We start from the raw sequence: 14,507 nt of genomic DNA on the forward strand, positions 1-14,507 counted from the left end.
GCTGTATCACTTCATTTCTGGGAAAAGATGACTTGAAAATATCACATACACGTTAAAAAATTTAAGATATTTTATCTAAAAATTTCCTCAGTAGCCACATTCTATTGTAAAGGGACTTTAAGAATCCAATTAGGATACTTTTCCCAAGGCTTGCAGGCGCAGTCACTTTATTACCTTTCTCAGTTTAAGGAAATTTACAATGAAATTGCTCAAGATGATCTTGAAATCTTACAAGATCACATTAAAGCACCATGCAGATGATAGTAAAATGACAAGTAGCTAAAGGATAACTACTTACAGAGCACTTACTCTGCTGAAGATTTTTTAAATAATATATCTTCCTTTTTTACATAGAGATGCTCAAGTGATATTTTATAGTCAGTGCTTTACAGATATGCTGTTTTGCTTTCATGTAATTTAGCGTATGGGTAGCCTATTCCTTTAAAGGGGCAGTATAAACCAATTTTCATTTAACTGCATGTTATAGACACTGCTATAAAGAAAACTATGCACAGATACTGATATCAAAATCCAGTATAAAACCTTTTAAAACTTACTTAGAAGCTCCCAATTTAACACTGCTAATGAGATAAGTATGGGACACCCACTGAAAGGGGCTGATAGCAGAACATCCCGCCCCCTCCTCCCCTGCATATGAAACATTTTTTATACAAACAGAAGCATTCTGAAGCCTGTATACATCAGTATACATCTAAAACTTTGGGGCTTGGTTACGAGTTTGAAAATCAGCACAATGTTATTTAAAAATAAGCAACTATACATTTTTACAAATCGGCTCCCAGATGTGCTATAAAAATGGATCATCTACAAATAATTTATGCAAAGAAAAATCTAGTATATAATGTCCCTTTAAAAATAAAGAAAGGAATTTTTCACTGTGTCGGATTATTTTTCTGAATTATTGAACTTATGTCAATAAAGATTTTATCATTCATTATTCTTTGTCCTGTAGCTAAGCAACCTTACAGAGATTCACGATCAGATCAGTGGCATGGCTCGATGTCCATACAGTCCGCAGCACAATTCTACTGCATTACTTACAATGAATGGAGAATTATATGCAGCTACAGCAATGGACTTTCCTGGCAGGGATCCTGCAATTTATCGCAGTCTTGGAGGGCTCCCTCCTCTACGCACAGCACAGTACAACTCTAAATGGCTAAATGGTAAGTTTGTTTGTTGTTCGTTACAATATTTGAGTTATAAGATGTTATATTAAAAATAGAAACTTCAATTTTATAATTTTGAAATAAAAAATAAAATTGGAAAAAAATATATTAATGCAATGGTTAAAACTTTGTTACATGTTGAATGGTCAGTATCTGAAATGTTGCACCTTAGAACACCTTAAATTGGGAATTGTGGGTGGTAATACTGAATCCCAGTTATTACAACTAGAGACAAAGATTTATTTAAAGGGGAAGTCTACTTGAAAATGTTTGTTGTTTAAAAAGATAGATAATTTTTTTATCACCCATTTTTATCACCCATTCCCAAGTTTTCAAAAACAACAATGTTATATTAATACACCTTTGATTACCTTGTATTTAAGCCTCTGTAGACTGCCCTCTTATCACAGTTCTTTTGACAGACTTGCATTTTAGCCAATCGGTGTTAACTCATAAATAAGTCCATGGAAGAGAGCACAATGTTATCTCTATGGCACACGTGAACTAGTGCCGTCTAGCTGTGAAAAACTGTCAAAATGCACTGAGATAAGAGGCAACCTTCAAGGGCTTAGAAATTAGCATATGAGCCTAACTAGGTTAAAGGGACACTAAACCCAACTTTTTTCTTTTGTACATCAGGTAGAGAAAATAATGTTAAACAACTTTCCAATTTAATTCTATTATCTAATTAGCTTCATTCTTGGAATATTCTTTGCTGAAGAAATAGCAATGCACGTGGGTGAGCCAATCACACGAGACGTCTATGTGCATCCACAAATCAGCAGCTACTAAGCCTAGCTAGATATGATTTTCATAGATAAAAGTAGTAAATTAGAAAGTAGTTTAACCCCTTAGTGACCAGACCACTTTTCAATTTGTTGACCATCTGGGACCAAGGCTATTTTTGCATTTCTGCGATGTTTGTGTTTAACTGTAATTTTCCTCTTACTCATTTACTGTACCCACACATATTATATACTGTTTTTCTCGCCATTAAATGGACTTTCTAAAGATATGATTATTTTCATCATATCTTATAATTTACTATAAAAAAAAATATAAAATATGAGGAAAAAATGAAAAAAAATGCACTTTTTCTAACTTTGAGCCCCAAAATCTCTTACACATCTACAACCACCATAAAATACCAATGCTAAACAGTTTCTAAATTTTATCCTGAGTTTATAAATACCCAATTTTTACATGTTCTTTGCTTTTTTTGCAAGTTATAGGGCAATAAGTACAAGTAGCGCTTTGCTATTTCAAAACCATGTTTTTTCAAAATTGTCGATAGTTACATTGTAACACCAATATCTGTCATGAATCCCTGAATAACCCTTCAAATGTATATATTTGTTAAAAGAAGACAACCTAAGGTATTAAACTTGGGGTATTTTGACTTTTTTCATGCAACCATTTTACCACCAATCTATGCCAAAGTTTGGGGGGGGGGAAAAAATAATTTGATTTTTTGACAAAATAGCAATTTAAGAATACATTTACTGATAATATTAAGGGTTACTGCCAAATAACACCCTCATATGTCTTCAGCAGCATCTCCTGGGTACAGTGATACCACCCATGTATAGGTGTGTCGGGTTCTCGGGGGGCTAAAAGCTCTTATTTTTAGGGAGCGCATTCCAGTTTTTCAACTTGGAATTTTCACATCGGTCATCATGCACCCATGTCCTATTTGGGACATTTCTGAAGCTGGTCAATGGAATTTACCCCCATCAAACCATATATTTTTGAAAAGTAGACACCCTAGGGTATTTCAAATGCTTGTATTTTAACACTTTCCATGCACTAATTCAACCACCAGTCTTTGTCAAACTTTTGGGTAGTCATTATTTTGTGTTATTTTTCACACACATTGTACTTTAGGCATGGATTCTCAGTTCCTGTTATGTGTTACTACCAAAAAAAACCTCAATATGTGTTCAACAACATCTCCTGAGTACAGTGATACCACCCATGTATAGGTGTGTCGGGTTCTCTGGGGGCTAAAAGGCCTTAATTTTAGGAAGCGCATTCCAGTTTTTCAACTTGGAATTTTCACATCGGTCATCATGCACCCATGTCCTATTTGGGACATTTCTGAAGCTGGTCAATGGAATTTACCCCCATCAAACCATATATTTTTGAAAAGTAGACACCCTAGGGTATTTCAAATGCTTGTATTTTAACACTTTCCATGCACTAATTCAACCACCAGTCTTTGTCAAACTTTTGGGTAGTCATTATTTTGTGTTATTTTTCACACACATTGTACTTTAGGCATGGATTCTCAGTTCCTGTTATGTGTTACTACCAAAAAAAACCCTCAATATGTGTTCAACAACATCTCCTGAGTACAGTGATACCACCCATGTATAGGTGTGTCGGGTTCTCTGGGGGCTAAAAGGCCTTAATTTTAGGAAGCGCATTCCAGTTTTTCAACTTGGAATTTTCACATCGGTCATCATGCACCCATGTCCTATTTGGGACATTTCTGAAGCTGGTCAATGGAATTTACCCCCATCAAACCATATATTTTTGAAAAGTAGACACCCTAGGGTATTTCAAATGCTTGTATTTTAACACTTTCCATGCACTAATTCAACCACCAGTCTTTGTCAAACTTTTGGGTAGTCATTATTTTGTGTTATTTTTCACACACATTGTACTTTAGGCATGGATTCTCAGTTCCTGTTATGTGTTACTGCCAAAAAACACCTCAATATGTGTTCAACAACATCTCCTGAGTACAGTGATACCACCCATGTATAGGTGTGTCGGGTTCTCTGGGGGCTAAAAGGCCTTAATTTTAGGAAGCGCATTCCAGTTTTTCAACTTGGAATTTTCACATCGGTCATCATGCACCCATGTCCTATTTGGGACATTTCTGAAGCTGGCCAATGGAATTTACCCCCATCAAACCATATATTTTTGAAAAGTAGACACCCTAGGGTATTTCAAATGCTGGTATTTTAACACTTTCCATGCACTAATTCAACCACCAGTCTTTGTCAAACTTTTGGGTAGTCATTATTTTGTGTTATTTTTCACACACATTGTACTTTAGGCATGGATTCTCAGTTCCTGTTATGTGTTACTGCCAAAAAAAACCCTCAATATGTGTTCAACAACATCTCCTGAGTACAGTGATACCACCCATGTATAGGTGTGTCGGGTTCTCTGGGGGCTAAAAGGCCTTAATTTTAGGAAGCGCATTCCAGTTTTTCAACTTGGAATTTTCACATCGGTCATCATGCACCCATGTCCTATTTGGGACATTTCTGAAGCTGGTCAATGGAATTTACCCCCATCAAACCATATATTTTTGAAAAGTAGACACCCTAGGGTATTTCAAATGCTTGTATTTTAACACTTTCCATGCACTAATTCAACCACCAGTCTTTGTCAAACTTTTGGGTAGTCATTATTTTGTGTTATTTTTCACACACATTGTACTTTAGGCATGGATTCTCAGTTCCTGTTATGTGTTACTGCCAAAAAACACCTCAATATGTGTTCAACAACATCTCCTGAGTACAGTGATACCACCCATGTATAGGTGTGTTGGGTTCTCTGGGGGCTAGAAGGCCTTATTTTTAGGAAGCGCATTCCAGTTTTTCAACTTGGAATTTTCACATCGGTCATCATGCACCCATGTCCTATTTGGGACATTTCTGAAGCCGGTCAATGAAATTTACCCCCATAAAACCATATATTTTTGAGAAGTAGACCCCCTAGGGTATTTGAAATGCTGGTATTTTCACACTTTCCATGAACTTATTTAACCACCAGTCTTTGTCAAACTTTTGGGTAGTCATTTTTTTGTGTTATTTTTCACACACATTGTATTTTAGGCATGGATTCTCAGTTCCTGTTATGTGTTACTGCCAAAAAACACCTCAATATGTGTTCAACAACATCTTCTGAGTACAGTGATACCACCCATGTATAGGTGTGTTGGGTTCTCTGGGGGCTAGAAGGCCTTATTTTTAGGAAGCGCATTCCATTTTTTACACTTCCCATTTTCACATCCCATGCACCCATGTTCTATTTAAGACATTTCTGAAGCCGGCCAATGTAATTTACCCCCATAAAACCATATATTTCTGAAAAGTAGACATCCTAGGGTATTTCAAATGCAGGTGTTTTAACACTTTCCATACACTAATTCAACCACTAGTCTTTGTCAAACTATTGGGCATTCATTTCTTTGTGTTATTTTTCACATACATTGTACTTTAGACATGGATTCACAGCTGCTGTTATGTGTTACTACCAAAGAAGACACCAATATGTGGTCACCAACATCTCCTGAGTTCAGTGATACCACCTATGCATAGGTTTGGTGGCTTGTTTGGGCGGTGCAATGCCAAATGTCTGACATGTGTTTGTGATTTTTTTTCACATTTAACATATTTTCTTTGCCTATCGTCTTTTTTGGGGGTCTTTTAACATACCCCAATTTATTTGTTTTCCATAAATGTGATTATATTTAAAAAGTTGACCCCCCAAGGTATTATACATGGAGTGGTTTGATGACTTTGATGCAACCGTTTTAGCCCAAAAAATTGGAGAAAGTATATGGTGGTAATTTTTCAATTTTCATTGTTACAGACACATTGCTTTTTTACTATGATTTAGGAGAGACTGTTGTAAGTTATTGCAAAAGAATACTTCAGGTTGTTTTCTGCAAGGCACCCTGAGTACACCTATGCCCCCCATGCATAGGTTTGCCAGGATTTTGGGAAGGTTATGTTACATGATTTTAGTTATTAAAAATGAGAGTATTTCTTCTGATAGGCCTATCTTTAGTTTGGGGCCTATCACATACCCCACTTTTATTTATTGCATTCAAAGTGTATATTTTTTAAATGTTGACACCCCAAGGTATTGTATATGGTGTGCTTTGATGCCTTTGAAGCAACCGTTTTAGCCCAAAAAATTGGAGAAAGTATATGGTGGTAATTTTTCAATTTTCATTTTTACAGACACTTTGCTTTTTGACTATGATTTAGGAGAGATTGTTGTAAGTTATTGCAAAAGAATACTTCAGGTTGTTTTCTGCAAGGCACCCTGAGTACACCTATGCCCCCCATGCATAGGTTTGCCAGGATTTTGGGAAGGTTATGTTACAATTTTATGACTTGTGATTTTAGTTATTAAAAATGAGAGTATTTCTTCTGATAGGCCTATCTTTAGTTTGGGGCCTATCGCATACCCCACTTTTATTTATTGCATTCAAAGTGTATATTTTTTAAATGTTGACACCCCAAGGTATTGTATATGGTGTGCTTTGATGCCTTTGAAGCAACCGTTTTAGCCCAAAAAATTGGAGAAAGTATATGGTGGTAATTTTTCAATTTTCATTTTTACAGACACATTGCTTTTTGACTATGATTTAGGAGAGATTGTTGTAAGTTATTGCAAAAGAATACTTCAGGTTGTTTTCTGCAAGGCACCCTGAGTACACCTATGCCCCCCATGCATAGGTTTGCCAGGATTTTGGGAAGGTTATGTTACAATTTTATAACTTGTGATTTTAGTTATTAAAAATGAGAGTATTTCTTCTGATAGGCCTATCTTTAGTTTGGGGCCTATCGCATACCCCACTTTTATTTATTGCATTCAAAGTGTATATTTTTTAAATGTTGACACCCCAAGGTATTGTATATGGTGTGCTTTGATGCCTTTGAAGCAACCGTTTTAGCCCAAAAAATTGGAGAAAGTGTATGGTGGTAATTTTTCAATTTTCATTTTTACAGACACATTGCTTTTTGACTATAATTTAGGAGAGACTGTTGTAAGTTATTACAAAAACATACTTCAGGTTGTTTTCTGCAAGGCACCCTGAGAACACCTATGTCCCCCATGCATAGGTTTGACAGGGGTTTTGGTTAAAAAAAAACAGGCCCAATTTTTGAAAAAAATAGAGTAGTGAAATGTAAAAATCTGGCACAGTAAAAGTAAAAAAAACAAAAAAACATCTAACTGTAAACATAACCAAAAAAATATATATATATATATGTAACAGCAAATGTATTTATTTTTTTAAAAATTGACCATTATATGGTACCGCTTGAAGCAGTCCCCAATGCAGAGTGCAGGCTGTCCAGGGCAATCAGGACAGTAATATATGGTGTCCCTTCTCTTCCCCCTCTTGGTACAGACTCTGCATTTTTTTTGTGGTTTCTGCTTTGTGGCAGTAGGGGGGATTTTAAAAATAAAATGGGTAGCCCCAACTCTGCTCTCTCCCATCACCGCCCGGGGAGCAGGTGCATCATGGTACAAAATCCCTGTAATAATCTGGAGCTGAAACTGTAAAAAAGTCTTTTTAACTCTGGGGTTTGCTTTTTTGAACAACAAAAAAGCGTTGTGGGTTGCAATCTGCATTAGGTAAATTGCAACCTTTTTGTACCAGGCCCTTGTCTTCCGCATAATTAGGTAGGGCTGCAGCAGCTGATCAGCCAGATCAACCCCACCCATATGCCGGTTATAAGACTTGATGCACACTGGCTTCCTTATGATCTCAGCTCTGCCACGTACAGAAACCGCCACCGTCCTCTCTGTGTGGATGGTGGTAAGAAGGTATACATCCTTCTTGTCTCTGTACTTCAGTGCCAAGAGCTCCTCTTGGCGCAGAGCTGAGGTCTCCCCTCAAGCTGTCCTGGGAAACCTGCGCGGTTCTTTTTAATTGTACCGCAAGCTACTGTATCAAAGCAATACAGTAGCTTGAACAAAAGGACACTTGTATAAAAATTGTCTAAGTACAAGTGATACCCTTTGTTCATTAGGGGTAATATCAGGTCCCAGACAATCTTGCCAGTGGTTCCCATATGTTCTGGGCAACCTGGAGGGTCAAGGTGGCTATCCTTTCCCTCATACACCCGGAAGGCCTGAGTATACCCAGTCTCGCTGTCACAGAGCTTATACACCTTTACCCCATATCTGGAGCGTTTGGAAGGAATATACTGCTTGAATCCCAGCCTTCCCTTATACTTCATTAGGGATTCATCAACGCATATATTCCTTCCAGGTGTATAAGCCTCTGCAAACCTGGCAGAAAAGTGGGTTATCAGGGGGCGGATTTTATACAGCCTGTCAAATTGGGGATGCTCCCTAGGGGGGCACAGGCTGTTGTCGCTGAAGTGCATGAAATGCAGAATCATTTCATACCTCTTCCTCGACATAGTCTGGGAGAAAATGGGGGTAGAGCAGATGGGGCTAGTACTCCAGTAGGAGCGAATGGAGGGTTTCTTTATGATGCCCATCAGCATAGTCAATGCCCAGAATTTTTTGAATTCTGGCACATTGATGGGGGCCCATTGCTGCTTTGCCAAATATGTTCCAGGCTTTGCAGCACGGAACTGATGGGCATATAAATTAGTTTGGGCGACAATGTTCCCCAATATATCATCGCCCAGAAACACTTCCAGAAACTGCTGGGGGCTAAAACCTGCCACATCTATATTTATGCCAGCATTTGCTGTGAAGGGTGGGATATCTGGCCTCTGGAGATGAGGCGTTACCCACTCTTCAGCAGCAATGGCAGCAACACGCCTCCTTCTGGCAGGGGGGCTAGCAGGGGGGCTGGCAGGGGGGCTGGCAGGGGGGCTAGCAGCCACAGATACATCACTATCAGTTGAGACTGCATCTAGTGATGTATCTGAGCACATGGCAGGGTCAAAATTGGGGTCTGAGTCAGAAATAGAGGCATCTGACTCTGACGCAAGGATGGCATACGCCTCCTCAGCACTATATCTTTTCTGTGACATTTTTGTATCTGTCACAGAAAACAATTACTAAAAAAAATTAAATTAACTAAATTAATTAACTAAATTAACTAGCAAAAAAGTACAGCTATGCTACTGCCAGTGATTTATAGCGATCACTGGCAAGCTAGAGGTTAATGGCTCTGAAAATTAAATTAAATTAACTAAATGTTTCTGAAAAGAGCCTTTGGGTTTTTAAAAAATTACAACAACAAAATTAACCCCTAAAAAAATGCACAGACAGCAAAAAAGTACAGCTATGCAACTGCCAGTGATTTATAGCGATCACTGGCAAGCTAGGGGTTAATGGCTCTGAAAATTAAATTAAATTAACTAAATGTTTCTGAAAAGAGCCTTTGGGTTTTTAAAAAATTACAACAACAAAATTAACCCCTAAAAAATGCACAGACAGCAAAAAAGTACAGCTATGCAACTGCCAGTGATTTATAGCGATCACTGGCAAGCTAGGGGTTAATGGCTCTGAAAATTAAATTAAATTAACTAAATGTTTCTGAAAAGAGCCTTTGGGTTTTTAAAAAATTACAACAACAAAATTAACCCCTAAAAAAATGCACAGACAGCAAAATGCAGCAAAAAAAAAGTGCACCTATGCTACTGCCAGTGATATATAGTGATCACGGGCAAGCTAGGGGTTAATGGCTCTGAAAATTAAATTAAATTAACTAAATGTTTCTGAAAAGAGCCTTTGGGTTTTTAAAAAATTACAACAACAAAATTAACCCCTAAAAAAATGCACAGACAGCAAAATGCAGCAAAAAAAAAGTGCACCTATGTTACTGCCAGTGATATATAGTGATCACTGGCAAGCTATGGGTTAATGGCTCTGAAAAGAGCCTTTGGTTCTATATTTTTTAACAAATAAAAGAAATAAATCTCTCTCTCTGCTAAATACAGGTCTCTCTCTCTCTCCAACAAAATGGCAAGTGAGGAGAGGGAGGGAGATCCACACTGATCATAGTCAATATTTACAAATATTGACATGATCAGACAAATGGGGTATTTTATTATTATTTTTTTTTTTAGGGTGGGAGGCTCAGATTGGGTGACCCTAGCTTGCCCCTATGATGATGCAGGCTAGGGACACCCCCAGAGGCCCCATGATGCACTGGGCATCGCCATCTTGGATGCCTAGTGAAGGGGGAGGGGGGGGGGGGCTATTTAGGGCTTTTTTTATATTTTAAACGTTTTTTTTTTTTTTTTTTTTTTACCTTCATTTTATAACTAACTAAGTGCCTCGACCCACCGAGGCACTTAGCACACAAGCAGAGCATCGGAAGCGTGTCCGATCGCTTCCGATGCTCTGAAACACTGCCGGGCTCCACTTGGAGCGAAACCGGAAGTGATCACTCGTGGGGGAGTGATCAATCCGGTCCCGGCACTCGGGAACAGTATTGCAGGATGCCTAGACATCAAGGCAAGCCTGCAATACTGTTAGAGCAGCTGGAAGCGATTTCGATCGCTTCCAGTGCTCTGTTAAACCGACGACGTATGCCATACGTCCTCGGTCGTTAAGTGCTTTTTTTTTGAGGACGTATGGCATACGTCGTCGGTCGTTAAGGGGTTAAAATTGCATGCTCTTTATAAATCATGAAAGAAAAAATTTGGGTTTCATTTCCCTTTAACCTTTAACAATGAATACCAAGAGTACAAGACAAATTTGATGATCCCTTTAATGAACTCAGTTTATCCATCAGGAATGAATGATTATAACAATTATTGGGTGCTTTAATATACCAGGTCCTGCTAACATGGACAAATTTAATTATAATTGTATTATCAATACTAATTGTTTAAACTAAATTATTGTATCCCTTCTAATAATTATTTTCGGTATTTTTTGACTTGTGTTTTTTATCATAAATGTGAATTTTAATAATTTTAAGGTTAAATGAAGTCTGCAATTCCCAGTTATGCCAATTTTCAGTTATGTTCAGCTAGGAACAATTTTGATTGGTAGATGTTAAGGTTATCATTTTTAAGAAATACCTTATTTGTAAAAATTAAATAATTTTTTTTTAAGGATTATGCTCGTTTAATATGTTGGTCAAATTCCCGTTATATCATAAGTACATACACATTAATATAGTGTTATTTGATATATTTTGATAAAGCTTGGCACCTGGACCTGATTGGGAACTTAGAAATCAGAGGCATACTTAAAAGGAAACTTTGAGCTTTGTAATTTCTATATGAAAGTGTTGGTGCTTCTGTGATTGGCTGTTACATAGAGCGGACTTGTTTGAGAACTTTTTACTGTAACATACTTGTTTGAAAACTTTGCTTAACTTTACTACCATCAACACAATTGGACAAAAATAAGAGAATTTAAGAGCCATAATCTGGAGCAACCGTTTGAAAACTTCCTCTGCTCAATTTTAGTTGTTTGCCGCTCTATTTAAATTTCATGTATCCACTATCTGTTTATTTTATTTTTTTCCCTTTATTTTGGTGTCCCCATCTGACACTGACGTATATCCTGCTATCAGCCATAAATGCTCGGGCATCTTCTAAAAGAGAGATTTGTCATTATTTTTTTATTTTTCCTCTTGTCCCTCTTGATTTTTTGGATTGATTTCTACTAGAAGGGGAATTTTTCTAAGGAGGTATTTCTTTATCAAAAACATCTTAAAATACTCGCCATGAGGCTACCTTAGTCACTAACATTACCTTCATAGTGTCCACACCAAGCTGAGTTTTGTCAATGGTCCATATGCCAATTATTAGGGACAATGATGTATGACATGTAAGATGCAGTCAGAATGACATGTAAGGTGCAGTCAGAATGACATGTAAGGTGCAGTCAGAATGACATGTAACGTGCAGTCAGAATATTGGTGAGCTACATACACAATTTTAAGAGCCAGGTACCAAATTTTCATATACATATATAACAAATTATAACGTTAGTAAGCAGGAACTGAATATTGTGAACTGTGACTATAGAAACTTTAAAACACAGCTATAACATATTGGTATAGAACAACAACAGTTCTGCACACACAGATGGTCCCTGTATAGCAGCAGCAGACAGGTATTGATCACCACTATGAAGACCACCAGAGCTATCCTGCCTCACTCAACAGCCACTAGGGACTGACCCAGCTCTGTCACCCTGCTGGTCAGTAAAAGCAAGTGGAAACTCCTCATGAAAAGCTGACCAGACGCATTCTACCCTCCTCTACTAGCTTCATGTCCGCCATCCTCAAGAAAACAAAGAGAAAGTGAACTATCACTTCCTGCCCAGCTCTCGCTGGGTATGTAAGCTGCAAAATGTAACAGTGACTCCTACTGGATTGTTGAAGTAACTGCAAGTGATTTTGTGGAACGTGAAATTGGTTCTTGTCATTTACACACTAGGACAAAGGACAGGAAACCCATTTGAGTAAATTCAGGATAAACCATGACACCTTAGATTAGCCTTTGAAAAAGTTAAGTACAGTATGCTTAAATTCAGGACTGTCCCTTAAAATTTTGGATGTCTCATCACCTAAATAGTAACGCTTGATACTTCAGTCAACCATGACGTTCAAAAGTTGTGTTTTTTTAGTTTAGGGAAACCAAATACATGTTTTTATTTGTTGCATTGAAAATAGAGATTTTTTTATTAATGTATTTTTGTAAACTGGATGTTCCAATGCTAAAAAAAATAAAAAATTGTTTTAATGCTTGCAAGGCTTTTCACTCTCCACCAATAAAACAGTAGGGATTCTGCATATCTGCCAGCCAGTGAGCATTCATGCCGTAAAGGGACAGTAAACACCTTGAGATATTTATTTAAAATGTTTAGTTATATGTAATGAAACAACTTTCCTTATATTACCCACCCATTGACAGGGTTTTCTAGTTCTAAGAATGTAAAATTAACCCTGCTGACTTCTCAGGTCTTACATTGCTAAGGATTTCCTTAATTGGCTTTAACTGAAAACAACTGCAAAACAATGTACTTTATACTAACATTATTACTGTGGCTAGCTTATTTTGCCTGAGACTAAAACCCAGTTTAGCTCCTCCAAATAATACAAATAATGGATGGAGTTTGGCTATTGAAAAACAATTCAGTAAAAGGATGTTAATTTGTATAAAACATTTAGACTTGACTGATATGTTATTCTAAAGTAACACAACAGAAATGTCTTGGCATTACAAAGTGTTTACTGCCCCTTTAAGGCCCAGTTGGAATTCCTGCTAAATATGCATTTTAACATCTGTTTGGTGGGTGGAGCCTCAACAGAAGGAGTGGGGTCATGTGTATGCACTGGGAGGGATAGGACGTGTCATTATTGCCACTTAAAAAATACATATGTCAGGGCTGTTTAGAGAAATGTTTTGAATAATGTTGCATTATAAGAGCCCTAACATATGTATTTTTCACATGTGTCCTGGTTTAAAGCAGCAGTGTGGCATGTCAAGGGTGGGGTTGGGTAGGGTCGTTCATGTCATGCTATATGCAATGCTTGTGCTACGCTTCCTAGAGAGGCTAAGGTTTTCTTTAAAGGGACATGAAACTCAACATTTTTCTTCATGTTTCAGATAAAGCATGCAATTTTAAACTACTTTACAGTTTACTTCTGGGGGTCAATTTATTATTGGCCGAATTGGGCCAATTCATCCTGTTTCCATGGAAACAGGAGTTAAGAAGCAACAGTCTATAGACCGCTGCTCCTTAACTCATCCGCCTCCTCTGAAGCTGTGTACAGCAATCTGCCTGATCCTATACGATTGGGCTGATTGACTCCCCCTGCTAGTGGCCAATTGGATGTGAATCTGCAGGGAGCGGTATTGCACAAGCAGTTCACTAGAACTGCTTGTGTAATGCTGAATACGAACAGGGTATGCTGTCTGCAGTCAGCGATGTTTGGCGGACATGATACGCTACTGCGTATCATGTCCGCCAAACTTTAATAAATTGACCCCCTGTTATCAAAGTTGCTTCATTCGCTTGGTATTCTTTATTGAAGGAACAGCAGTTCATTCCTGGAAGCAAGCTGAACGCATCAGGTGAGCCAGTGACAAGAGACATATATGTGTAGTTTCTAATCAGCAGCTATCTCCCAGTAGTTCATTACTGATCTAAAGCCAACCTAGGTGTGTTTTTCAACAAAGAATACAAAGAAAACAAGCTCTAAGTTATAAAAAAATGTTTTATGTCCCTTTAAAATACTGTAATGTGTCTAAACTAGCTACTTTATTTATAACATGTAATAAACAATTTTATATAATATTGATTTATTTTAAAACTTAAACAAATTAAGCATTTAATTGCAGTCAGAAGAGACATTGTAATGTTTATACCTATGTTGTTTCGTAATTTAAAGGAGTTATTTGAGTAACATTGTAGATGAAACCAAAGATTATTTGTGTTTGTTAACATGTGAAATAAGCATATGCAATAACTGTAACATTAAAAAAAGAAAATAATAATTGCAAAATAACAGAATATGCAGCTCAAGTGTAGGCTGTTAAAGGGCATTGTGTTGAAGAACAGCAATTTTGTTTTGCACAAAGTTTAAATAAAGTAATTTTAAATTTT

General features: G+C 37.3%; 1 protein-coding gene across 1 annotated transcript in view; it reads left to right on the plus strand.

Annotated features, from left to right (window-relative positions):
* Positions 1-14,507, plus strand: part of SEMA5A (semaphorin 5A) — a 1,142,184-nt gene that overhangs the window by 733,219 nt on the left and 394,458 nt on the right. Inside the window, exon 11 of the mRNA XM_053715801.1 lies at positions 974-1,187. Coding sequence (XP_053571776.1) covers positions 974-1,187 — 214 coding nt within the window. The remainder of the gene's footprint in view (positions 1-973; positions 1,188-14,507) is intronic.

This window comes from Bombina bombina, chromosome 5, assembly GCF_027579735.1.
Source record: "Bombina bombina isolate aBomBom1 chromosome 5, aBomBom1.pri, whole genome shotgun sequence".
In the NCBI taxonomy this organism is placed as follows: domain Eukaryota; kingdom Metazoa; phylum Chordata; class Amphibia; order Anura; family Bombinatoridae; genus Bombina; species Bombina bombina.